At 37.6% G+C, this 27,086-nt stretch overlaps 6 protein-coding genes and 1 non-coding gene across 9 annotated transcripts; 2 read left to right on the top strand and 5 right to left on the bottom strand.

Moving 5' to 3' along the window:
* Positions 1-1,461: 1,461 nt before the first annotated feature.
* LOC18016321 (trafficking protein particle complex subunit 2) lies at positions 1,462-3,484 on the bottom strand. Of its 2 annotated transcripts, none has more exons than XM_006398036.2 (6): positions 3,239-3,484; positions 2,774-2,898; positions 2,197-2,282; positions 2,070-2,131; positions 1,845-1,930; positions 1,462-1,726 (listed from the first exon to the last, which is right to left on the bottom strand). In XM_006398036.2, the coding sequence occupies exons 2-6, from the start codon at positions 2,852-2,854 to the stop codon at positions 1,634-1,636; spliced, it is 408 nt and encodes a 135-aa protein (XP_006398099.1). In that variant the 5' UTR covers positions 2,855-2,898; positions 3,239-3,484; the 3' UTR covers positions 1,462-1,633. The 2 variants fall into 2 exon arrangements, with proteins under 2 accessions (XP_006398099.1, XP_006398100.1); XM_006398037.2 differs by lacking the exon at positions 3,239-3,484 and adding an exon at positions 3,105-3,192.
* Positions 3,485-3,638: 154 nt separating this feature from the next.
* LOC18016320 (B3 domain-containing protein REM20) lies at positions 3,639-5,277 on the top strand. The gene is made up of 4 exons (XM_006398034.2): positions 3,639-3,816; positions 4,295-4,682; positions 4,767-4,849; positions 4,943-5,277. Exons 1-4 carry the CDS (start codon positions 3,739-3,741, stop codon positions 5,183-5,185), a joined length of 792 nt encoding a protein of 263 aa, XP_006398097.1. The 5' UTR covers positions 3,639-3,738; the 3' UTR covers positions 5,186-5,277.
* Positions 5,278-5,596: 319 nt separating this feature from the next.
* Positions 5,597-8,002, bottom strand: LOC18016319 (mitochondrial amidoxime reducing component 2). Of its 2 annotated transcripts, XM_006398033.2 has the most exons (8): positions 7,845-8,002; positions 7,037-7,186; positions 6,774-6,950; positions 6,586-6,674; positions 6,445-6,509; positions 6,262-6,364; positions 6,073-6,186; positions 5,597-5,896 (listed from the first exon to the last, which is right to left on the bottom strand). In XM_006398033.2, the coding sequence occupies exons 1-8, from the start codon at positions 7,936-7,938 to the stop codon at positions 5,762-5,764; spliced, it is 927 nt and encodes a 308-aa protein (XP_006398096.1). In that variant the 5' UTR covers positions 7,939-8,002; the 3' UTR covers positions 5,597-5,761. The 2 variants fall into 2 exon arrangements, with proteins under 2 accessions (XP_006398096.1, XP_024010991.1); XM_024155223.1 differs by lacking the exons at positions 6,262-6,364; positions 6,445-6,509.
* A 348-nt stretch (positions 8,003-8,350) lies between these two features.
* On the bottom strand, positions 8,351-10,258 carry LOC18016318 (28S ribosomal protein S33, mitochondrial). Its single transcript, XM_024155302.1, has 3 exons — positions 10,144-10,258; positions 9,417-9,649; positions 8,351-8,631 (listed from the first exon to the last, which is right to left on the bottom strand). The coding sequence occupies exons 2-3, from the start codon at positions 9,632-9,634 to the stop codon at positions 8,541-8,543; spliced, it is 309 nt and encodes a 102-aa protein (XP_024011070.1). The 5' UTR covers positions 9,635-9,649; positions 10,144-10,258; the 3' UTR covers positions 8,351-8,540.
* A 109-nt stretch (positions 10,259-10,367) lies between these two features.
* TRNAT-AGU lies at positions 10,368-10,441 on the bottom strand. Its single transcript has one exon. It is a non-coding gene; the product is annotated as a tRNA-Thr (tRNA).
* A 2,083-nt stretch (positions 10,442-12,524) lies between these two features.
* LOC18016317 (LRR receptor-like serine/threonine-protein kinase GSO2) lies at positions 12,525-16,471 on the top strand. Its single transcript, XM_006398031.2, has 2 exons — positions 12,525-15,955; positions 16,029-16,471. The coding sequence occupies exons 1-2, from the start codon at positions 12,568-12,570 to the stop codon at positions 16,397-16,399; spliced, it is 3,759 nt and encodes a 1,252-aa protein (XP_006398094.1). The 5' UTR covers positions 12,525-12,567; the 3' UTR covers positions 16,400-16,471.
* Positions 16,472-23,236: 6,765 nt separating this feature from the next.
* LOC112086412 lies at positions 23,237-26,138 on the bottom strand. Its single transcript, XM_024155326.1, has 6 exons — positions 25,515-26,138; positions 24,779-25,276; positions 24,082-24,524; positions 23,924-24,005; positions 23,501-23,791; positions 23,237-23,455 (listed from the first exon to the last, which is right to left on the bottom strand). Exons 1-6 carry the CDS (start codon positions 26,136-26,138, stop codon positions 23,237-23,239), a joined length of 2,157 nt encoding a protein of 718 aa, XP_024011094.1.
* Between the last annotated feature and the right edge of the window lie 948 nt (positions 26,139-27,086).

Raw genomic sequence — 27,086 nt, 5'->3', positions numbered from 1 at the left:
CTCATTGCTCTCATTGGAAATTAGATCATTACGTCTGTTTTCACATGTAAAATAATAATAAAATGATCAAAAGTTGCAACAAAGCTGTAGAAGTTCAGAAACAAATTCCTCATCATTCTTATTCTCTATTTTGTTCTCTTAGTTTACTTTCAACCATCTTGGCCATATCTTCATTCTCCTTCTTCATATCATTCTTATGCATGTATCGTGTTCCTCTTCTTTATTGTTTGTAAACGTCTTTTTTTATATTTGTGTTCATAAATGTTTAGGAATAGTCAGTTATTGTTCGTAAATATAAATTGACCTGAGCTTCTTTATTGTTTTCCTTAAACCTAGAGTTCATCCCGCAAACTATAACTGATTGGCTCGAACTTTTGAAACACATCTTCCAATGGATCTAACAGGTAATTATAAATAATAATTATTGTTAATTAGTTTTTTTACAAATTTAAAATAGATCTTATGCATACATATTGTCTTTCTTTTTTTTTAGTTACTGAGATGGTAAGGTAAAACGTGTTTCCCTGTCCATAGGATCAAAATAATAAATTAGAGAATTTGCGAGTAGGATAGTATAACAAGTAAAATATTTTTGAACATTTTAAATTTGTAAAAAAAAACTAATTAATAACAATTATTATTTATAATCACCTGCTAGATTCATGGGAAGATATGATTCCAAAAGTTTCAGTCAATCAGCTATAGTTTACGAGATGAACTCTATGTTTAAGAAAAAACAAAAAAAAATGCTCAGGTTAATTTATACTTACGAACACGAATATAAGAAAATAAGTTATCTATACAAAGAAGCTAAGGTTAATTTAATAAACTAAGTTATCTACAGAAAGATCGAATATAAGAAAATAGGCTATCTATACAAAGAAGCGCAAGTTAATTTAAGAAAATAAGCTATCTATACAAAATTAACATCTCTTTACGAACAAGAAAATATAAAAGACGTTTATGAACAGTAAAGAAGAGGAACATGATCTAAGAAAACAGTGACGGTTGTTGTAAGTGAAAAACATATGTAGACGATACGGATATATATATAGTGTAGGACATATGTTTTAGGGTTTAGGATTTTTTTGTTGGTGACCCATTTAACTGATTATTGGCTATGACCGAGAATAAAACCGCTGGTCCATTAACAAACTCGATAAAAAAAACCATGTTACACATATTGATACGTAGGATTAATGATCACTCAATCGAAATAAATTAAAACTACATATATATATATATATATTTTTTAATAATGATACATAAGCAAATCATTCTGAAAACGATACATAAGATTTTTGACTTCGCAAATAATAATATAGATAGATTAAAGTTTCACATTACTTTAGGTGAGACGTTTAATCTTATAAGAATCAGAAAATAACACACAAGGAATCTGTTTTCCAGTTTCTCTGTTTACTAGTAATATTTTCGACTTACCAGCAATCAAAGAGGAAATTATGGTTTGGATTGAATGATCATTTCTCATACCAAACAAAGGAATTTCAACATTAAAATGTGACTGAAAGTTATATAAATAACAATATCCAGCATTAAACTAAACATAAAAGACAAAAAATTGCGATATGTATCCAAGAAAATTGGCCATTGCACAGAATCTCTGTCTTCTCTAGAGATACTTCCTTGCGAGTGCGCGTACCTTGGTGTCAAAATGCGACGATGTGATGCGAGAACCGGGCAGATACAAAGGATTTAGAAGAATCTGCATGGACAAAAGATGATTTCCATGATGGTGATGCAATAGATTGTGTTACTATGGTGCAACCAAATTAGGACAGAACAAACAACAACGAATTGATCAGTCAAGAAATTGTTTCAACCTTTATATAAAGCTCATGCACCTCCTGAAAGAAGCTCTTGATACCGTCCTCATTGCGTGAATCATGAAGGAGCATGAGACGAGTATGTGTTAATAAATTAAGGAAGAAACAAACATTCATAACGGATCGAGAGATCAGTCTGAGACATTATTTAGATGGATGAATCAGAAGAACAAGGAAAAATGATTTGCTCTTTGCTATTTTGGTTCCAAAGAAAAAGGATATGGCCTGCAGTAACATACACTGATACAACCAGATCGTTAAACCTGTCGACGGACTTCAAGAACCTGAAGAGTTTTATACGACAGTGAGATGAATCCATTTCAAACATTTCACAAGAGAATGTGCTTACATGGCACTTGTAGTCCATGCTAGGTCTTGGACGACGTCTAAAGCTGCATGTAATATAAATTGGTGCAACTGAGCAGCATCTTCTCTCTGCTCAAATAGAAATAAAGGTGTGAGAGACTGATAAGTTAAGCATCACAATAATTGCTATCAATGGTTGAAACATGATATATCTACCAAGTAGATGAAAATATCAAACCAAACACAGAGTAACTTGGCAAGTATAATCGAACAAACAGTAGACCAGAAACCAATTACTCATGCGATTCCTGTTCAGCTAGCTTAGATGATCTTAAGACAAATACTGATTTTTTTTAATTAATACTCTAGTAAGAACAGAACAATGCATGCTTGCTTGGTAATTTAAATGCATGACAGTGTGAAACGTTCCTTCATCAAAACAAGAGTAATAGCCAACCTTTTCAAATAAAAAAGCTACATTAACAAACAATGATAATCAAATTTATTATCCTGGATATTTCCATTCCAAGGAAGATAAACTGTGAACAGGAAACCAATGTCAAAAGAAGGAGCTTGGAATATATAACTATCATGTGAAAGATTCAGAGCAAGAAATGTACTTTAGCAGCAGATCCAACTTCAGCTTCATAGATGGGAATATCATTCCGACCCACGATTATAAAGCAGGCAGTGTTAGCCATTTCAGATCCTAATACAGAAGAAACTTAGATCTTGTGTCTCCTTCCTGGAATACAAAATCAAAGACTCATGATCCAGGACATGAACTAGCTAATGCAACAGAAATTGAAGGGTTTTAACGTGTTCCTACTTCTCCCAAACTAAAGGGTTTAAGCTTTCAAGCTTGATAAACGCAAATTCTATACTTGAGTGAAATAAAAACTCCAAATTCGAAAACTTTCTACACAATTATATAAGTAAACTGAAGAATACATCTACGGTCTCAATACAACTCAAAGACGAATCAGTCGAGAACCAAACACCGATAACCACAAAAATCAATGTCGGCGATGATATTGAAGATCATCTGAAGATGGCAACGAGAAAAGGAAAAATCGAATAAGTACCTGCCAGAGAGATTCAGATCGATGGCCGAGGAAGACTGAAATTGAAGAAAGCTTGTGCCGAATTCGAGCTTGTGATTCTTGATTGGTTTAAACCGAAGACCAACTGAACCAATTGTGATTTTATTGAGCTGGTTTAGCTCGGTTTAAGAAGCAATACAGAAACCGGATTTCAAAGCTTAAGATCGAATAAACAAACAAAGTTCCAAACAAACAAACAAAATCACACTTTCAAAGACACGCAAACTTGGTGTTCCACTGGAAAAAAGCTTCTTTTAGAGTACGAACACATTGACATCAGCTTCTTTGACTGTAATTTGTAATAATATATGGGGTCAAACTGTAAATATGAGAATTAGTTCAACTCTGTTTTTCGCTTCTTTAGACTCATTTTCTATCTCTCCTCCTTCAAACATAATTCTCTCAAGTCTCTCTCTCTCCAAAGATTTCTCCCTCTCGAGCTAAGAGATCCATTTGTCAGACTCTCTCTTCCATCATCCTCCATGGCTGAAACTGACAATGACGTTGTTCTTCCACGTTTTTTCAAGGTTTTCCTCTCAGAAACTGCCTCTGAATCAATGGTAAAAATTCTCTCTTTCTCTCAATGTCTTTGTCCTTCCTTCTTCCATATCTGCAGTAAGTAAAAAGTCTCCGACTTTAAGTATTAGTGGAAAGAATTTTTGGTTTCTTAGTGTCTTCATGTCTTGTCTGCTGCTAAATATCTCACGCTTAGGGGAAATAATGTCTTTAATTAGCAGAAACCAGTGAAAGATTCGTTTTTATCATGTTTCCTGCTTCAAGATAGAGAACGAATGAAAGTGATAAAAGATTCTAGATTTTTTCCCTTTGTTTCTTTTCATTGTGAGCTGCTTAACTTTAGGAAAGAGACTCAGATGACTTTGATGACGTTTTACTAGTTTACTTGTAACCATGTTTGGTTGCTTAGTGTCTTCATGTTATTGTCTGCTGCTAAAAATCTCACTCTTCTCACTGTGTCTTTGGCTCATTCATACTCTCTCAAGTTTCTGATGTATACACTTTCTGTGTTTGGATTATCAGTCGATCCCAGTGTCCTTCAGTGAACATCTTGAAGATCCATTGCCTCAGACAGTGAAGCTCCAAGGCACTGGAGGAGGAATTTGGACAGTGAGCTTCAAGAAAATACGACAGCGTGCGTATTTCACAGCTGGATGGTCCAAGTTTGCAGAGGACCATGATCTCAAGAACGGAGAGTTCTTGACGTTTGTCTATGACGGCTACAACACGTTTGAAGTCAGTGTCTACAATCGCTGGGGTTCCAAAGAGACAAGAGCTGTGAAGGAGACTGTCGAGATTTCTGACACTGAATCTGAAGAAGAAGAAGAAGCTGTCGCTGATTCTGATTATGAAGAAGAAGAAGAAGATCCTTTAGTAGATGGTGGTGAAGACACAGAATCTGATGATGCAGGTAAAGATAGCTTTTTTCATAGTATTTAACATTGTGAATACACACTAACTAATACTAAAGAATAAGTTGTCTTAGTTATTACAGGGATCTCACAATCCGAGGTTACGAGTATGAGTATGACGAATCCCTACTTTACTACCGGCCTCAAGAACAGGATTTATGAGCTGGTATAAAAAAAATCTTGAGATTCGTTTATTATCTTTCTCTTCGTCAATATAACTTGTCTCTTACACGTTTTTTTTTTGTTTTGTTTTTTGAAGTTGATTCCAGCAGAAGTGGTGAAAGACATGGGGTTTAGGTTTGGTGAAAGCATCAAGTATGTTGATGAAGAAGGCACCATGGTAGGGGAAAGAGGGAAATGGGCTGATGATAGGATTTGTTTCAAAGGATGGGACAGGATTTGTAGAAGAAACAGGCTTAGAGTGCAAGATAAGGTCAACTGCGAGATGCTTCATCACAGGAAGCTGGTTCATTCCATCAAGATCCACATCACACGTGGATGAGTCTCTCATCATAACCTTCACCATCATCATGAGTACTTTTATGGTTTAATATGGCTTTTGTTTGTTTCGAGAATGTTGTATTTTCATCTCTGCTTTTTATATTAGTAGTACTTTCTTATCCTCAAGACAACTTATGAACTTATTGATGTTTCCTGTTTCATTATGAATGCTAATTGCCTAATGCATCCATGACTTTTAAATGTTATAGCCTCTCTTTTTCTTGTTCGCTAAGTGTGTGATTCGTTGCCTAAGTGGTTACGATTGAAATGTTACAATGAGACCTCTTTTCAAGTAAGAATCTGATACATTGTAGTATTGCACATTTTGGCATTTTCTTCTTCTTGTTTTGAGTTAAAAAAAAAAACAAGTTTCAATGGCCTCTTGATTACGTACAATATCTAGAGAAAGATATGATCCAAGTCTTCAGATTTTCAAAGCTCTAAAGCACGCTTTCCACAGTATGAAGAATCTCAGAACAAATGAACCTTGTGATTTACATGAGCAAGCAAGTGTCTTTCTTTACTTTATTTAGAGATAACAACATAACACAGAAGAAGAAGAAGCAAAACGTTTGAGTTAAACGGCTGCTTCAGCTCTGGAAGGTATCTTCTTTAGGACAGAGATGGTATCACCAACTTTAATTGTCTTCTTGCCTTTGCCTTCACTGTTGGTTAGGTTCCAATTCCAAACCATCTCCTTACCAAAGAAAACCTGTTAAAAACCGACATTTGATATCAGTTTATCGCATAGGTTTAGCATCATACTGACGAATAAGTTTCTTCCTAAAACTAGACAAGAGCTTGAAATTTTTAGATGTCTCTCAATATGTAGTATCATACTGAATCCAACAAGTCTTTTCTCAAAACCAGACAATGCTTAGATCTAACCTTTCCGCGCGGTTTCTTGTCTGGCATTAAGACACTGTCTGATCTGAATTTCATCAGAGTTTCGGTTGGTTCTGCTGCACCTGGAACTCCGGTTTCTTGATTCACAGTTGGTACCTGAAAGGAACAAAACATTTTTAAAAGCCTTGAGTTGAGAATCTGAGTACACTTTACTTTTCACATCATATTCACCTTGCAGCGGCTACATAGCCTAACTCCTTGAAAGACTAAATCGTTAATCTTGATTTCCTCCCAAAGATCTTCCCCAAAAGGATCACAGTTATCGACAAGAAAACTAAAAGAAAATCCAGATTATAAATAAAACAACCACCATTATTTGAAAATGTTAAGAACTCAGGATGAATAATAGTTTACTTGGGTCGAAAACGGTTAATAGGCACAGGTTCTGGTAGAAGTGTGTTCAGTTGGTCTAAAGAAGCCTAAGAACACAAAGCAAAAAGAATATCAGATGAGTATTCTCATTAACCGATATTGGAATTATCAATAATGTCTCACCTGAGATGCAAACAAAAACGGAAACATATCCGCAAATGTTGTAGAGTAACCTGCTGCAAACTCAGGAGGTGAAGGTCTAGTTTCAGTTTCTACACAAAATTTTCAAAAACAAATACTTGATCAACTCCATGCATCCAAATCTGTTGCAAATGAAAAGATTCACAAGAACAAGAAAACAAAAAGAAAACCTTTATTAAACCGAACCAAACGGCTTTGTTTTCCGAGATAATCTGAGAACCACTTCGCTGCCTCTTCTCCTTCATCAAACGCAGAGCCAGACCATTCCCACATCGACACACCTTCTGCCACCGAGCTTGGTTTGGTCATTGGGATCTTTAACGGACTCATACCAGGAGCTCTTACAACTGCAAAATGAAATCATCCAGACGTGAAGTTCTAGCCTCGATTACAGAAAAAAAAAAAACTTTGGTAACTTTTAGCGGGAATTTACCCAAAAATGAGTTCTTTGTTGGCTCCCAATCTTCAAAGAAGGCTTCTTTTGGCAACTCAGATTCGACAAGAGCAAGCTTTGGCTCAACTCTTTGAGTGTATGCTCGTCCTTTGTAGTTCACAACTAGCCAATACCGGTCCCATTGAAATCCTATAACATCAGTTTTCACAGATTAAGCACATGGAATTATACATCAGATCCTTCATAGTCGAACATTCCATCAATAACATTCATGGGGATCCAGTTTCTTATCAAGATTTAGCCTGTTTAGTAGCATCTTCTCGGATAATTTGTTCATTTTCTCAGAATACTTACTTATTCCATCCAAACAAGCAAGACCCTTTTCTGGTATCATCGAACCAGTAACATATAACAAAACAGAAATTGTGAGTGAAGCTTTAGTGTTCATGCCAACAACAAAAAAAAATGGAAAGCTTTTAGTGTTCACTCTCATTTTACCCTATCCATAGCATTTTCCCGGAAAATTGTTCACTTCCTCAAAAAATTTGTACACTTTCAATCTAATCAAACAAGACCCTTTTCTAGTATCATAAAAACCCATAGAAATGAGAGTGTTCATGCAGGCCATAGATACTAAAAGAAAAAAGAGAGAATTTTTAGTGTTCATATCACTCTATAAATAGCATTTTCCCGGACAATTTGTTGACCCTTTTCCGGAACCATCGAACCCAGAACTTATAATGGAACAGAAGCAGATCAAAATCCAAGAAACCAATTTAGAAACAAAACAGAACGAACTTTTTCTAATGAATCAAACGAACAGAAGAAGTTTGTTCTTAAATTTTACCAGTCTGAGTTACGGTTGCCTGAGGGACAGAGATTCCACGGCAAGATTTGATAGGATATATGAACAAAGATTGAATCTTGAGAGGTTGCTCCATCGCTCTCTCTCAAAGTGCTAAATCAGTTCACGAATCTTTTAGTTTAGGTGGGTGATTTATTCTGTTCGACATCTTTTACTAATGTGGTTCATATAAGTTTGAGCCATTTTACACACGTGGAGTATATTAGCAGACAGGTTACACCAACTCTGTCTTAAAATTCGGTTCTTTTTAACTTTTCTGGACTAATCCATTCAATGAATGTTAGCAATTTTCGCAAAAAAAATTGGCAATAACAACAACAAAATGAACTTGGTTAAAGACAACATTTTTCTTTGTCATCGACAACTCATACACATAGTTTTGGATTTGAATCCAAGATTGTGACACAGCACAAGTATATCAGCTTGTGCATACTAAAAGTAAAGACTACGAAAAAAGAAGAGTAGAAAATAAAGAGAAACAAAAGCCATCTTTAAAAATTTTGTATCAATTCAAAAGAGAAGCTTATAGCTTTCAACTTTGTCTCAGCACATCATTTGTAAACCCAATGCAGTTAAAGCCTGAGAAATTTATGTAGATAGTCTTTACTAATAGTAAGTTCTATCTGATTCTAAAAATGCAGATTGCCTTTTTCTTTTGTAGCTATGATTACTACTTTTCTACTTGTTACGCTTCGCTGCACGTCTTCCGTGACCCTTCTTTGGTGGTCCTTTGTTTCGACGCTTCAACATCTCAAGCTTAGATATGCGCCTACAACAACACACAAACTCAACTTCAGGACCTCTTTATGACTGAACAACAATAATAGAAGCAGCGGATTAAACCAAGTGTAAGTAAAGTTCAAAGACAGTACGATTCTTAAGACTATCCTTCTCAAATAAGAAAACATCCGCGACACACGTAATTCCGATGTCATAAAGCTATTTTGCTACATTTCACCACACAAACTCGAGAACATAAGCCTCACATAACACAACCATCTAAGTACAAGAATTCCTATATCGCGTTTCTGTCTCATGCCATGAATTCATACACTGCCGATAAGAACCAGAAACGATTCTCCCTTTATTGACTCTCTGATATGATTCAGAAGACGAACAGAAAACATACTGAAGCAGAGAACCAAAGATAGAACACTAGGATGAATTTTAAAGCACCTTAAGCTTAAACCAAGATCCTAGACCAGTCAAGAATGCTCAACCTCTCCTACCTAAATTTCCTTTTACGCTGTTAGCTCCCTAGCAAACTGACTCAAATATAGTTTCAAAAATGCCAACACAGTTAAAAACGACCAAGGTAATTACATTGTTCCTGCACTAGACTAACACAAGGCTTATCACCTACCACACCAAGTCAGCAGATATCATCTACGTACTCTTTCCAATTCAAGTACTGCTTATGGAATTATGTTATCTATACATTGCTCCAGTCCACTCAAACCGAATCTAAGGCTTGCTTGATTTCATCTAGCTGGTTACACCTGTTTGCACTAAAGGGAAGTAAATAAATAAAAAGAAAGAAGTTTCGGAAAGTACTCTTGTTCTTCTCTAGCCATGACATTGGGATCCTCATTCTTGATGTCGTATGGATACCATTCTGAAACCTTATCACCAAAAAGCTTCTTCCTTAAGATCTTATGAGGAGATCTCTGTCCCGTTGGGTTAAGTACATGTCCGAAAATCCTTGCTCTTGCTTCGGTCACGCCATTAGTGACTGCTGAAGCTACAAGACGTTTCAGGCTACCACTAGCCATCTTCCTTGAAACTACCTGTTCAAAGCAAGAAAACAAACAATGAAACATGATCAATCAAATCAATTTGCAAAATCACACATTGTAGGCTGACAAGTTTAGCAAAAGGACAAAAAACACTTCAATAACAAGACTCAGAGTTGTTCTTTAAAGCTAGAAAGGTAAATGCCTCATACAAAGGTAAGAACTTGATGCTGAAACACACTAGTCCCTGCAATTAGGGTTTCTATGTCACTGCGATCAACTCTAAGCAATGATTCTTCAAAATTAGGTCCAGTTTCGTTGACGTTAGTGAATTTCGATTTAAAACTAAGACAGCAGCATTAGATCCCGAACAATCTGGGCAAAGTTTCTACATTTCGTTATGAATCCAAAAAATGCTCTTTGAGACATTTCATCGAACACGTTCCATAAGAAACTTGGGAAACAAAAACGGACCATTTTCACAATCGGCAATGAGACTACACGTTGAATCTCGACAGAGAAGAAGAAAAAGAGAGAGAGAAACTTACCGAAAAGATAAAATAGCGACGGCGACGAGAGAAGAAGGAGACTGTAAAGCGAGACTGCAAGCGAGAGGACTAGAAATAAAATTAAAAAGCCATCGTTAGTACGAGAGGCCGTTTCTGAAAGTTTTCAAACTTTATGGTCTATTTCTCTACATATAGAAAATTGAAGGATATGTTTAGCAATTAGAGAAAACTAGAAAACAAAAAGATTAAAACATTTAGCGCTTTGCTTTCATTGAGAGTTGAACTCAAGACCTCCCGCTTACTAAACGGGTGCTCTAACCAACTGAGCTATGAAAGCTTCGTTGTTGGAGTCTGTGTCATTTATTAATTTATTGAAATTTACGTTTAGGCTTGTTTATACAGTTGAGAAACTAACCATTGGTTTAAATGTCGACCTTTTTCATGATAAAATTGATACCTTTTTTTGGGCTGAAGAACTTTTTTCATTAATTCTTAAAACTATATTTTTTATTTATAATTTAATTCTTTATATTATATAGGTTTAATTTAAAATTAAAGATAGATAGATTTAAAATTTGATAATAAAAAATAAAAAATATAAAAAGATTAACTGAAACTAGAAATAACATAAAATTAACTAGGCAAAAGAAATAAAATCATTCCATTGATCCATCATCCATTCTTGTCTCTTCCTTGCCGCTGGTGATACATAGAAACCATAATATAATGACTATAGAGTGTATGAACACGGTGTGATTCAAATTCAGCAGTAGATACTTCTGCATTTATTTCAAAGATGACATCTACAAAATCTTTTATTAAATCGGGAAAATATCAAAGAGAATCAAATTAGAATAAACCAATATGTTGCCGAGTTTGGTGGTGATGACAAAGGTCGATGAGAGAGCCCCTTTGACGTAGCAATTGTTTTTTTAATTTTCTTCTTTTTGGTTTCAACTTGCTTTTTTGGTTAAATCTAGAAAGATCATAGTTTTCAACTTGCTTATCAAATGTTTATAGAGATAATTGAGATAAAAACTCTAACAAACGAACCATTTTCTTAGGCTTTTAGCGTTAAACATTTACGTTTGAGACTTGGCTTAGGCTGCTTAGGGTTTATTTGTATTCTTAATTTGGTTTAGAATTTAGAGTTTATGACTTAAAGATTCTATATACTATTTTCTAGACTATGGTCCTATTTTTTCTATAAAATTTAGGTAATGTCTATAACCCTCCAAGTTATATTTATCAAGATAAAATATATATATATATATGTATGTAATCTAAATATAGAAATACAACTGCTCTCTTTTTCATGAAAGGACTTGAGTAATGAGAAGCTAACACACTTCACAACAAAAGCAGAAATTGAAGAAATACCTTTCAACCAAATCATCGTCTCTCATCTCAACCACTCTCTTTCCTTGGCCAAGGTCAAAGTGATATCTTCTTCTTCATTTTTTTAGTTTACAGTTCATCATCATAAATTTTTTTTTATATTTCATTGTCATAAATCTCTTTTCCCATTATCATTATAACTTACACAACTAAAATTTTCATCAAACTGGATTTTGTAGATAAAAATGAGAGATTAGGGTTTAAAAAAGATAAATTGAAAGGTGACACACCATCTATAGATTTTACCACCTTTTTAATTTGTTGTATTTTATGGAATTAAAATTTACTAACTAGAGGCGAATTCATGCCAAACAAAAAAACGATGTAGAGAAAATAATGAAATAGCAAAAACATTAAACGAATCTTTTTGTTTGTAATGTTGATGACTATGAAAATAAATTGTTTTTTTTTACCTTTTAATGAAAATTTGAAATTCGAATAACCATTTTCACCATTCTTCATATTTTACTACTCCAAATAAATTAATCCAAAATAACATGTATATACAATACACACATGCATTGACGACACAGCCGCAACATAAATGTTGGACACTTGGGAATGCATTTTCCAATGTCTCTCCTCTGACCCTCTTTGACCTTCTTCTTCTCTTTTCACATTGCCTTATGCATCTCTCTTTACTCTCTTTCTCTGTCTCTCTCTCAATAAAACAGTGAAAAAATCAGAGAGAAGACACTCGCATGTGTCATTTAAAAGGCTATATATATAGTTTTAGCCTCATAGCCAATCCCAAAATCTTTATCCTCTAGATTTACTTCTCCTCCATCTCACCACATCAAAAACACATATACATATATATACGTCTATCTATATATATATAGAGAGAGAAAGAGAAATAGAGAGAGAGAATCCCCATGCACCGTTCTTACTACCAATAGCATTTCTTCAACATCTACAACGAAAACCAAACAATTGTCTTAAATTCTCTATGTTTCCAACACTAGTAGTCTTAATACTACTAACAAGAACTCGAGAATCTCCATTCACTACTCTCACAGATCTCTTGTTTTCTGAAGAAGAAGAAAACAAACAAGAAAGAAAAAAATGCAGCCAAATCCTCTTTTTCTTGTTCTGTTTTTCCTCTGTTTCTCAATCGGGTCGGGTTCGGGTCAAACCAACGATCTTCAAACTCTCCTCGAAGTAAAGAAGTCTCTCGTCACAAACCCAAAAGATGAAAACGTTCTCCGAGATTGGAATTCCGATGCTGATCCCAATTTCTGTAACTGGACCGGCGTCACGTGCGGTGGTCGTGTAATCATCGGTTTAAATCTATCCAATTTAGCCTTAACCGGTTCGATTTCTCCTTCGATTGGCCGGTTTACTAACCTAACCCACCTCGACCTGTCATCAAACCGACTCACCGGTCCCATCCCAACTACTCTCTCCAACCTCTCTTCTTCCTTGGAATCTTTGCATCTCTTCTCTAACCAACTCAGTGGCGAGATTCCGAGTCAACTCGACTCGCTCGTGAAACTCAAATCGTTAAAACTCGGAGACAACGAGCTCGTCGGATCGATCCCGGAGACGTTTGGTAGCCTCGTCAATCTCCAGACACTTGCTTTAGCTTCGTGTAGACTCACCGGTTCGATACCGAGTCAACTCGGTCGACTCGTTCGTATCCAGGCTTTGATTCTGCAAGATAACTACCTCGAAGGACCGATCCCGCCTGAGTTAGGTAACTGCACCGACCTCGTTTTGTTCACCGCGGCGTTGAATCGCCTCAACGGATCGTTACCGGCGGAGCTGAGTCAACTCGTGAACATTCAGATACTCAATCTGGGAAACAACAGCTTCTCCGGTGAGATACCGAGTCAACTCGGTGATCTGCGCAATCTCCAATACCTTAATTTGGTTGGTAACAAGCTTCAAGGTCCGATTCCGAAGAGATTAACCGAATTGGTGAATCTTCAAACCCTTGATTTATCGAAGAATGATCTCACCGGAGAAATACATGAAGAGTTCTGGAACATGAGTCAGCTTGTGTATTTGGTTCTAGCGAACAATCCTCTCTCTGGTTCATTACCAAAGAGCTTATGTTCTAACAGCACAAGCTTGAAGCAACTGGTTTTGTCTGAAACTCAGCTTTCCGGCGAAATTCCGGCGGAAATCAGCAAATGCCAGTCATTAACAGCGCTTGATTTGTCCAACAATACGCTTGTCACCGGTCAAATCCCGGATTCGTTGTTTCACCTCGTAGAACTCACGAATCTGTATTTTCACAACTGTAGCTTGAAGGGCACGTTATCTCCATCGATATCAAACCTCACGAATCTACAAGAGCTTGCTCTGTCTCACAATGACTTGGAAGGCAAGTTACCTAAAGAAATCGGATTGCTCAGCAAATTGGAAGTTCTGTATCTATACAAAAATCGTTTCTCCGGTGAGATACCGTTTGAGATTGGGAACTGCACGAATCTGAAGTCGATTGATATGTTTGGGAATCATTTCAGTGGAGAGGTTCCTTCTTCAATCGGAAGATTAAAAGAGCTTACTTGGCTTCACTTGAGAGAGAACGAGCTTGTGGGCAACATTCCCGCCACTTTAGGTAACTGTCACAAACTAACTGTTTTGGATTTAGCGGATAATCAGCTCTCGGGTTCGATTCCTTCCTCGTTCGGGTTCTTGAAATCGCTAAAAGAGCTCATGCTTTACAACAACTCTCTCCATGGGAACCTTCCCAAGTCGCTTATCAACCTCAAGAACCTCACAAGAATCAACTTTTCAAGCAACAAGCTCAATGGCTCGATTAGTCCGTTGTGTGGCTCAAGCTCTTACCTCTCCTTTGATGTCACGGACAATGGATTTGAAGGAGACATACCTCTTCAGCTAGGGAAGTCTCTGAATCTTGATCGGTTAAGGTTAGGGAAGAATCAATTCACAGGAAGAATCCCTTGGACTTTTGGGAAGATCCAAGAGCTTTCTTTGTTGGATATCTCAAGCAATTCTCTCACTGGAATCTTACCGGTAGAGCTCGGTTTGTGCAAGAAGCTGACACACATTGATCTCAACGATAACTTCCTTTCAGGGCTTATACCTTCATGGCTCGGCAAGCTTCGATTGTTAGGTGAGCTCAAGCTTTCTTCTAATCAGTTTACAGGGTCACTCACTAAAGAGATTTGCAACCTAACCAAGCTTCTCGTGTTATCTCTTGATGGAAACAAACTCAACGGCTCGATTCCACAAGAGATTGGAAACTTGGAAGCTCTCAATGTACTTAACCTTGGAAAGAATCAGATTTCAGGTCCTCTTCCTTCAGAGATAGGCAAGCTGAGCAAGCTTTATGAGCTTCGGTTATCGAGAAACATGTTAACCGGAGAAATCCCGGTTGAGATTGGACAGCTACAAGATCTTCAAAGTGCTTTAGATCTCAGCTACAATAACTTCACCGGAGACATTCCATCGACGATCTCGACGTTACATAAGCTTGAAGCCCTTGATCTGTCTCACAATCAACTTGTCGGAGAAGTTCCTGGCCAAATCGGAGATATGAAGAGTTTAGGATATCTCAACGTCTCTTACAACAATCTTGAAGGAAAGTTAAAGAAACAATTCATTAAATGGCAAGCAGATGCGTTTGCAGGCAATGCAGGTCTTTGTGGAAGCCCTCTTAGTCACTGCAACAGAGCTGGCTTGAACAAGAAGCAACAAGGTCGTAGCGCCAAAACCGTGGTTATAATCTCTGCAATTTGTTCATTAGCAGCGATTGCTTTGATGGTACTTGTGATCGTCCTCTTCTTCAAGCAAAGTCATGATCTTTTCAAGAAAGGCCGAGGAGGAAACAGCAAGTTCTCATCAAACTCTTCTTCTTCTTCTTCACAAGCTCCTCTGTTTAGGAATGGAGCTGCAAAGTCGGATATAAAGTGGGAAGACATTATGGAAGCTACACATTACCTTAACGACGAGTTCATGATTGGATCAGGAGGGTCAGGGAAAGTTTACAAAGCGGATTTGGAGAATGGTGAGACCATTGCTGTGAAGAAGATTCTTTGGAAAGATGATTTGATGTCAAACAAGAGCTTTAACAGAGAAGTTAAGACACTTGGAACAATCAGACACAGGCACTTGGTTAAGCTGATGGGTTACTGTAGTAGCAAAGCAGAAGGCTTGAACCTGTTGATTTACGAGTACATGGAGAACGGAAGCGTTTGGGATTGGCTTCAAACAAAGAAGAAGAAGAAGAAGAAGGAGGTTCTTGATTTGGAAACAAGATTGAAAATTGCAGTTGGTTTGGCTCAAGGAGTAGAGTATCTTCATTTTGATTGTGTTCCTCCGATGGTTCACCGTGATATTAAGTCCAGTAATGTGCTTCTTGATTCTAACATGGAAGCACATTTAGGAGATTTCGGACTCGCCAAAATACTAACTGAGAGTTATGACACCAACACAGAATCAAACTCTTTGTTTGCAGGCTCTTATGGCTACATCGCTCCAGGTACCATTTCTTTCTTCGAGTTTCCTGAACTTTTGTTTTCCTCTGTTAAAGCTAATGTGTTTACAATCCACAGAGTATGCTTACTCGTTGAAGGCGACTGAGAAGAGCGATGTTTACAGTATGGGGATAGTGTTGATGGAGATTGTGACTGGTAAAAAGCCAACAGATCAGGAAGTGTTTGGTGAAGAGACGGATATGGTTAGATGGGTAGAGACGGTTCTTGAATTGCCTGCTGCTAGAGAGAAGCTGATTGATTCAGAGCTTAAGCCGCTTTTACCTCGCCAAGAAGAAGCAGCTTATCAGGTTCTTGAAATAGCACTTCAGTGCACAAGAACGTATCCTCAGGAGAGACCATCTTCAAGACAGGCTTGTGATTGTCTTCTCAATGTCGTCAAGAATAGAGCTGCTAGTTATAGGGAGATGCATACTGATTCTGAGAAATGATTATGGAGATGCGATACTTAGTAATCTCTGTTTTGCTTGAGAGTAGATTGCTGCAATTGTTTGTGTAGACATTTTCAGTTTGTGTTAGATAATAAAAATTGAGCATGTACTGCTTTCTTGAGGCTTTAAGAGGTTACTCTTCAACTTTCTGGTTTTGTTTGTAGTTGTTGAGGACTTTTAAACCAAACTGTATTGAAAGTTTGAAACGTCCATGGAATCATGATGCAAGGATATATATAAGACAAATACTGAGAAGAAACTAGAGATTCATCTAGATCGGTATCTTTTTGAATGAAGGTGTGTAAAACTGCAGATAAGAATGTTCTGCAAGAAACAATGAAGTTAAGAAAGAAGCTTTTAGTAGTCTTGAAGAAGACAATTTCCCGATCCAGAGGAAATCCAGCAGTTCCAGAAATCAAAACTCTGAAATCATTACAATTAGTCATGAGAAAGAGGCTGTACATTTACGAAAACTCTCGGAGCAGCACAATGGGAAAGGTTGAGAGGAATCTGAAAATCGCAGAGTACAAGCTTAGAGGGAGTGTTGGAGTAAGCTTGTCCTAGTAGTTCAGAAATTGAAATGGTTTTCACGAGATCTGAAAGAAAGAAAAGAAGAAGATAAGGTTAATAAAACATGTGCTTGGCACATGGAAAACTAAAGCATCGTGCAATTAGAATATTGTTTTAAGATTAAGAGTGAATTTGTTAGAAAATCTAAAATTTGATCAAAATTTGCTAAATGGGAAAACATTAAATTGGTAGGATATTGCTCTCACACTTTGAAGGTGTTATTATTCTTTACCCATTCTTCTTTTGTTACGAGTCTTCCTTCCCTATATGAAGTTTCTCCCTCATCATCTTTTTTACGTTAGCATATACATTATACAACTACATAACTTGTTATTATACTACATACTTTGTTATCTTGCTAACACTTAGCTTACATCAATTATACATATAAATTAACGTCTAACATTATAATTAACTAAGTACAAAATATGTAAGATTGATAACAATAATGAGTTATATAGATGATCAAAGATGTTATTGGTATATTTAGCATAATACATATAAAATTAACGTCTAATATTATAATTAACAAGGTAAAAAATATGTTAGATTGATAACAATAATGAATTATCTAGATTATTATAGGTGTTATTTTTGTAGTTAGTGTGCTACAAAAACATATAACATTCTATATGTATTGTTAGTAATCTAGCAATAAAATTATAGGAGTAATTCAAATAGATACACACTTTATATATATGTTAGCTCGACGGATTTAATGGCGGAGATGCCGATATTGTCGCTGGAGGCGGCGGTGCTATTGTTGTTTCTGGTGTAGACGGAAGCGGTGCGGTGGTTGTATCTGAATCCAGCAGAGGAGGTGAAAATTGCAGCTGAGGATTCGAATTGGGCGTAGAAGGAGGCGGAGGCAGAGGTGGTTCGGGTTTACGATCGGCGCCGGCGGATTTGAGAGAATTGGAACAGACGGGTTTGGTGATGATGAATCGTGTGGAGCGGGTGGGGAAGATACAAGAACAGGAGGGTCCAGGTATGAATTCGGGTCAGGATTAGGAAACGGAGTTATAAAAGGGAAAGTGGAGGAAGAAGAAGATAAATAGTAGTCGCCAGAAAAAGAAGAATAAGAAGAATCAGCGAAAGTGTTCGAAATTTTATAAAATATTAAATTAATATCTCTAACATAATATCGTGCATGATTATCAAGAAATTATAGAGATGTAGGGGTAACGTTGGTATATTGTAAATTATACGGTACTGCAAAAGTGCTTTTTTTCATCTTACAAATTAGGGAGAGTTTCAGATTTAACCCATATTTCAAAGTCAAACACCAAACTAACCTCTTTTTTTTTCTCTCTCCAAGTTTTGTCATTTTCTCACAATTTTATCCTTCCCACTTAAACTATTAACGAAAATGCCATTATACATCTAATAATTCGATTTTTCTTTAATTGGCTAAAGTCTTCTTGGACCTTCTAAAGACTTTTTAATTACGAGAATGCCATCGTCTTCAATACCTTCAACCACCATGAACAACCATGAAAATGGAGTAAATGCTTATCAACTAATTTTAAAGCTGTAATAAAACAAATATCTGAGCTCATTCACTCATAACCTTGCTCATTCTACCATAATTCTTCTCCAAAACATCTGGGCACAGTTACAATGCTTCGCGCCATGCTTTTTCGGTGAATTTTGGTTACTCGACACCTGGGTTGTTTAATTTCGGTGAAATCCTAAGTTCTGGGTGGATAAGAGAAACTTAGGGGAGTTCAATTTTGTTAAAGGTAATCCTCGCACTTCAATTTCTCCACATTTCAGTTTTTATATCGCGAAAGTAGACTTCTCGTGAACTATACTGAAGTCTATGAGTCAACATAAGGTTATTTTTTCAATTGATTTTTAAAAAGTAGACTTCATTAAACCTCACTAGAAGTCTACTCGATATCCTTTGAAAACAAAAAAAAGCATAGTAGACTTCATTTGAAGGCTTAAGAAGTCTACCAAAAAAAGAGGTTATTTTTGTAGTTGACCGTATTTTGACTTCCGTCTGAAGTCTACTGTTTACGTCTGCATACGAAGTCTACTTTCAAGTTACTTTTGTAGTTTGACCAAAAACGTATAGGTCATTTTTGTGTTTGACTTCTGTCTTTCAAAATTGGTAGACTTCTTTGTGAAGTCTACTTATTGTGTTCGGTCAAACTTAGAAGGAATCTTTTTTTGAGTAGACTTCATTGTGAAGTCTACTAAAAAAATTCAATTGAAAAAATAACCTATTTTGATCCGTAGACTTCTATTTAAAAAGTAGACTTCAAAAGTAGACTGTCAGAGAAGTCTACTCTTACATGAAGTCTACAATAGAAGTCTACTATGTTAGTCAATGCATTTGTCAAATGCTAAAGTAACCTTTTTTGCCTCAAGTCTACTCCTGATGTCTACTGAAGGAAAAGTCAACAGATTGGTCAATTGCAAAAATGATCTTTTTTTTAGTAGACTTCATTAGTAGACTTCTCAATGAAAAAGTAGACTTCTCCTCCAGTCTACATTTGAAGTCTAATTTAGAAGTCTACTTTATTATGTTTTATTAAAAACACGTTTTAAGCAAATGTATAAACTATTTTTCAAATTTTTTGGTTCAGAATTGCTTCTTAGTAAGTGATTGAACTACCCAGTGAATTTTATCTAATTTCATTGGATATTTATTTTTGAATCAGAGATTTCGATTTTTAAGGTACTTAACTTATAAAAGTAGACTTCGTCGTGAAGTCTACATTCGACGTCTGCATTAGAAGTCTACGTTTTGACGTTTTTGTAAAAACGCGTTTTAAGGAAATTTATAAAATATTTTTCAATTTTTTTGGTTTATATTTGTTTCTTAGTTAGTGATTGAACTACCTAGTGATTTTTATTCCGTTTCATTGGATATTTATTGTTGAATCAGAAGTTTAGATTTTTAAGGTACTTAGCTTATCAAAGTAGACATCAGCGTGAAGTCTACTTTGATACAAAAAGTCTCTCTGCAGTGCTTGCTAATACGGTTTATATGGTTATTTTTTCAGAGAATGGCTCAAATTCCAGTTGTGTACGGTGAGTGGAAGATTAAGGAGAATTCATGGCATTTCGTTGTTGACATGGGCAAAGGTGGAAGAATATGGTTTTTGAACGATGGTTGCACCTTTGGGCAGCTTACTGAAATGGCACGAGATGATTATAACTTGGGCAAGAAGACTGAGATCATCGAGTTAACCTACGCACTACCAGTCTCAATGTTGCAATCTATGGCTCCAGATACACCTCCAATGCATGTCACCAATGATAGACAAGTTTCAAGCTTGATTTCGTTAAGCAGAGTACATATGTTACGCCTTTGTGTGTCCTGTCGAGTGGAGATGGATACTGAGGAGAACCAGGAAGGATCAGATGAAGATTTAGGTGAGGACTCTGAGGAAAATTCAGAACATTCTACCAATGATGAGGCAGACAGTTCTGATGTGAACGAGGATGGAGAAGATGTCGACGATGCAGCTTACTCTGACGGAGAAGATTACAGTGTCTACGGTAAAGTGAAAGATGAAGATGATGATGAAGATGAAGTCTGTATTGAAAAGGTCAGAAACCGATATGGTGAAACAGGGAGCACGCCCATGTCATGGTCTGATAATATATATGTTAGGGCAAGTTTCCCTACAAAAGAGAAGCTGTTATCAGAGGTTAGACTGACTGCCATAATGTTAAAATTTGCTTTCAAAACACAGAAGTCAACCAAGACCCTGTTTGTGGCTAAATGTCGAGTGGAAGGATGTGCATGGATGGTTAGAGCGAGCGTGAAGAATGATGCATCCACTTTTTGGGTGACAAAATATGTGAAAGACCACACATGTTCAATAGCCCATCGAATGGCTCACCATGGGAAGTCTACTCCTAAGTATATTGGCAAGCTGTTTATAAGCCATTTCGGCATCATTGATGGACTTACACTAGAACATGTCAGGGTTTCAATGAAGCATATGTTTGACATCAAGAAGGATTACACTACCTCTTACAGATCTTTGATATATGCCCAACAATTGGTCAGGGGAACAGCTGAAGATGGATATGCGAGTCTCCCAACTTACCTACATTCAGTGAACAAAGCCAATCCGGGAACTGTATCAGCTCTTCATGTAGATTCGAATAACAAATTCAAATATCTATTTCTCGCATTTGGAGCATCGATTGCTGGTTTTCAGTACATGAGAAGAGTAATTGTGGTTGATGGATGTCATCTAACAGGGAAATACGAGGGTACTTTGTTGGTTGCCACCGCACAAGATGAAAATTTTCAGATTTTTCCTTTGGCATTTGGAATTGTTGATGGTGAAGATGATGCTTCATGGAATGGTTTTTTTCTAAACTGCGTGAATGTGTCCCAGATGGTTATCCTTTGGTGATAGTTTCTGACAGACATATTTCTATTAAGAAAGCTTGTGAAACTATTTTCCCATGGGCAAAACGAGGGATCTGCTACTACCATCTACAACATAACATAGTAACAAAGTTTAGGGGGAAGCAATTGTTGTACTTGGTTAAACGTGTGGCTTATGCTTACAACCTCTATGACTACAACCGGTTCATGGCGGAACTGAGACAGATCAAGCCTGAATTTGCTGACTATTTGGAAGAAGCCGATGTCTCTCTTTGGTCCCGAGTTCATTTTGTTGGAGACAGATACAATATTAAGACTAGCAATGTTGCAGAGTCTATAAATGCTGCACTTAAGAAGGCCCGTGGCTATCCCATTTCATTCCTCTTGGATTTCATACGAGAGAAGCTCGGTCGGTGGTTTTTAAAATGCAGAGAGGATGCTTTGAGTCTCACAACACATAATACTCGGGGAGTGGAGTATTTGCTGGCGATTCGTGGACATTATGCAGATGCAATGGAGGTGGACCGAATTGACACTTGGAGATACTATGTGAAAGGAGGAACCAGGAATTGTATTGTTGATTTGGAACATGGAATGTGTGAATGTGGTGTGTTTTATATCGAGAAGATCCCATGTTCACATGTTATTGCAACTGCATTAGCCGGTGGGATAGCTGTGGATTCCCTAGTATGTCCGACTTACTAAAAAAACTACTTGTTTGCCGCATACTCTGCCAACATATATCCCCAAATTGCAGAGATCCAAGGAGGCCCAACATCAATATGTCTGCCACCAGACATTCGCCGTGCACCAGGCAGACGGAAGAAGTCTCGGTGGCAATCGGCGCTGGGAGGGTTGACGCTTTCTTTCGGCGCTATTTGGAGTGTAGAAATCCTACAGCGCAATACCTTTCGAGCCGTTTCTCTAATATTCTATGAAGATAGCATCCAAGAAGGATTTGAGTTAATAAAGGTGTCATCAAATGGAGGATGCCTCATGGCTACTTACTCCATGGTTATGTTCTCTTTAACCATGGATGGTAGCCATGATGTATTTAACCACATTCGAGGTATAGTTCCGGCAGAGGCAACGAAGATGAGGAAGACTATGCAGCACATAAACAGGTGTCCGGCCACTTATAAGAAGCCTGACGCGTTTCACGAACCAGTCTTCCAAGTTTTTGGTAAGGCACAATCAAGGAGTTGTGCCTGTATGAATCTGCCAAACCAGCACTGGATGGATGATGAACGCCTCGTGGACTCATATGGTGACAAACTCTGCAGTCCTTGCTTCTGGAAGTTGGAATGTGCCTTATTTTGGAAAACAATTCCTGGATTTGCAAATGAATGGCCGCGGTGAAATTAGTTGACTCCATGTTTTATGTTTTTTGGGTTTACTTATATGTTTACATGACTATGGTAGACTTTGTTTGTAGAATTCGTTTGTAGACTAATAATTCTTATTTTAATAAATCTTTTTCCGTGTACACTTCGTTTGTAAATCTTTTTCCGTGTACACTATCGGTGTACACTTTTTCTGTATACACTTTTCCGTATACTCTTTTCCGCATGCTCAATAATATTTTACAGAACTTAATCAGTTGTAAGGGTGAAATCAAAAATTAGAAATACTAACATGTTAATAGACTTAGTAGACTTCAGTACAATTACGATTACAAATTAGTAGACTTCAGTCAAAGACTTCAGTCGTAGACTTCAGTTTGAGTACAATATCCTAAACTAAAATACAACATATTTGGCAAGTTAATTATAAGATAGGTGGCCAAAAAACTTCCGCACCTATCATCTACCAATTGCTAAAATGACCTCCAACCACATTGAAGGTCATTTATGCAAGTAGCCCAATAGTTGCCATAAAAATCAAAGTTAGTTTTTAGAACGGAAACACTAAGCTTTCCTATCATAGACATCCAGCCCGGTTGCATCTAGCTTATCATGGCCCCTACAACCTGTTTCGTAAAAGAGCTCTGCAGCCATTTTCTCCCTGATTTTTCGAATGTTTTTATCGCAAAGTTCCGGAGGAAATGGCAAATCCAATGCATGACACTCGATGTACTTCAGGCAGTACACTCCGCAATCACCACTCTGAATGTTTTGAGGTATCTCCTATATCGTGATATGCTTCGTCAGAAATGAGACCCATATTGCTACCCAATGGTCCTCCCTAATGTGCAACATGGAGTACAAATAGTCGACATCATATTCCCACGTCTTCTTAGTCTGACAGTAGATAGGTAATTCGCCAGTGTAGTACGAATATGCTCCAGGCGGCAGAAGTTTGCCAGACTCATCTGCATTCGGCTCAGACGTTTTGAAGTATTTGTAGTCACGCCTCCAAACAGTAGCAAACATGGAGTTGAGGAAGCAAATCCGGTCGGATACAAACCACTCCGGATGCTTGGATAATCGCAGCCTGAGTAGGTTGATATAAGCTTCCATGTGCTGCACATTGGTGAAAATAAGACATGATTGAAGTATGCAAACGAAGTCTAAATCCTGTAAACGAAGTCTATTATAGAAGTCTACATATGAAGTCTAAACATGAAGTCTAATATGAGAAAGTAAAACACTAACCGTATCAGCTAGCCATTTCGTCGGTGTCCGGAGAATGTAATACCACTCGATCGAAGAGTGTCTTTGGCGTTTTGGATGGGCACTGTATAAGTGAAAGAGTTAGATAGGAAATAATACTATGAGGAAGTCTACTTACATACGTATAGAAGTCTACTTACGGGTTTGATCTGATAAAGTTCATTAGAGCGATATGCTTTGCCTTGACACCGGTTTGATCAAAAGGATCATATCCACGGACACGGCCGGAGTGAGATGCCGACGATGGAATGATGGCCTCTGCGGTGCTGTTTCCTAAGAACGGACTCTTCTGTGTCGCAGCCAGCTGGCGGTGTCTGGCACTCGTTGCTCGGGTAATTATCAGAGCCGCTTCTCTGGCTTTGGCATTTTTGGCTAGTGCAACCGCGTCGAAGTCAACATCACACGTCTTCGGGTCAATTTCACAAAAACTAGGCTCTGGGGCCTCTTTTTCCTTCATCTCTGGGGCCTCTTCTTCTTTCACGGCAGCGTTCTTTCCTTTTGCATCCCCGGGGGCGTTAACACTCTCACATGCATCAATGTTGACATTATCTTTCATCGGAGCATCATCTTTCTCTGAATTACTCTGTAGTTTATTGTCAGAAACATGCATGAATATACAAATGAGCACACTAATGCTGTAATTTAATAACATGTTTTATCATAGTCTGAAAATTGTAAACAACTAGTTTTGAAAACATAAGTAAATAATCTCACATGTTACATAACACTAGTAAACATGTTCGAATTCAAATGACATTAGTATTAAGTGTTCCTAACTTTGTGTGATCTTATTCGCATGTAATGTTTTCGTATAGGCGGAGGGTTTTTGGTACTAACCCCTTCATACTTCTTGGATCCAGTGCCCTGTTGCTGGGTTGGCTCTTCCTCAGTGTGCTTCGCCGACCCTGTAGTCAACTCTTCTACCGCACGCTCTACAGATTCAACCTTCTCGGTAAGACGTTTGATCTGCTTTTCACAGCTACCAAGACCATTCAGCATCTTGGTTGAAAAGCTTTGGAAGCATTGGTCGAAGTGCGCTTTCATAGTAGCGACAACTCCGACCCCTTCATCACCAACGAATGATGCGGCATAGGCAGAGGCTGTGCAAGGTCTCTTGCGACTTGATTCATCTGAGGGAAGGCTCCTCTTTCCGGCTTCTGACTTGACGATGTGTGCACCCAAAACACCTTCCAAAGGCCAATGGTTTTTTGAGAACTTGAAATTGGGGTCATGGAGTGCATTGACAATCTTGACAATATCTGGATCCTGTTCGTCATCATCCCACACGGGAAACATATCCGCCAAGTCCTTAGCCACGCAGGACTGTATGCGAGCCTGGAAAAACACAATGAGTAAATGGATTACTAGTCATATGAAGCCTCGGAAAACTACGTATGAAGTCTACTCCTGAAGTCTAACATAGAAGTCTACTCTTGAAGTCTAACACAGAAGTCTATTCCTGAATGTCAAACACTATTAATGGTACATATAGAAGTCTACACATGAAGTCTACTTCTGAAGTCTACTTTGAAAATTCAATACTACATAGAAGTCTACTACACTAATACAGTACCTGTTTTAGCATGTTGGCTTTGACGTTCTTTCGTCCTCTTGATCCTTTGTAATCCAGCAAAAGAGGTTCTTCAGTAACATTTGGCAATGGTTCGCCAAATTCAGCAGCAAAATCCGGTAGAGCATAGTACACCCACACTTGAAGAGCTTGCACAAATCCTTCTATATGAATGTTTTTGCTGAGATCTTTCTCCTTAACAGACTTGATCAAATGCTGAAAAGCAATTCTTCCCCATGGAAACTCCTTAAAACCTTCGAGATCCATCACTAGTCTGGCATGGTTGACATTTGTGGATGAGCCAGGTCTCGTTGCCACTATGAAACCAGCGTAGATTCCAAGATAACCCAACCACAGCCTATCATCCCGAGACCATGATGAGCAGTTGGAACAGGCTTCGATAATTTCGGTAGTGCTTGGGCCCGACTCGGCATCGACCCCCATTAGCTCCCAAAATGCACGCATGTCATCGACAAGCGCAAGATCAGTTAAAGCCAAGTCATCCACGTACCTGCAGTTGAGTCCGGTGATCTCCTCAACCTCATGCAATGAAAACCGAACTGGAGTGGTACCAATCAGGCTCCATATCTCGTACCTCTGCTTGCAAACTATCTGAAAGGTCAGCATGTGGTGCACCAGCCTAGAAGCCCAACCAAAATCCAAGTCGTAGAACTTTAAAAAGACACCCAACGGTGACTCGTAAATCTCTTCCCATTCATCCTCTTGTAGAGCTGACTTTAGTGCAAGGACCAGCCTATAATCATCAGCATAATAGCCGATGCTTTTATCCGGGACTGGCTCAAACCCTTAGGTGTAAAGTTCTAGGGAATTCAGAGGCCACCATTATCTAACAAAGATTCCTGCATCAACGGTAACAAAGCTCTAATGAGAAAAACGGTTTGAAACTATACACGAATGAAGTCTACATTTTCAAAATGAAGTCTACTTTATCAAAATGAAGTCTACTTTATCAAAGTGAAGTCTACTTTATCAAAATGAAGTCTACTTTATCAAAATGAAGTCTACTTTCCCAAAATGAAGTCTACTTTCACAAAAAGAAGTCTACTTTCACAAAATGAAGTCTACTTTCACATTCTAAGTACAATCCGAGTCGAGAAGTCTACTGAAGCCAACCGAAGCAATCTTAACATAAAAAAAAAGTATATGAAGCAATCAAAACATCATAAATACTGCATATGAAGTCTACAGAACCCAACCGAAGCAATCAATACATGATAAATACTGTATATGAAGTCTACTAAAACAAATCATCGAAATGGAATCTACAAAGTTTATAGTGTTAACCGCCTTTATTAGATGAAGTTGGCGTCGAGAAAATACAACCAGATCCGGGAAAAAAACCTAAGTCAAACCCGACGGAAAAAATTACAGGAAGATAGAAGAAATTTAAGAATTGCTAAGTATATAACTTCGGAACAACATCTACTAACCGTTTTGAGGTAGGAAATGACGTTAACCTCCAACGGCGAAAGCAGATCTGCAAAAAAAAAAAAACAAAACCCTAATTTCAGATCTGGAAACTGGGGGTTACGAAAACGGAAAGGTGATGAATAC

Source organism: Eutrema salsugineum, unplaced genomic scaffold (genome assembly GCF_000478725.1).
Source record: "Eutrema salsugineum unplaced genomic scaffold, Eutsalg1_0 scaffold_20, whole genome shotgun sequence".
NCBI classification, from domain to species: Eukaryota; Viridiplantae; Streptophyta; class Magnoliopsida; order Brassicales; family Brassicaceae; genus Eutrema; species Eutrema salsugineum.
The sequence above is the reverse complement of the archived record's forward strand: the minus strand, read 5'-3'. Positions and strand labels throughout refer to the sequence as shown.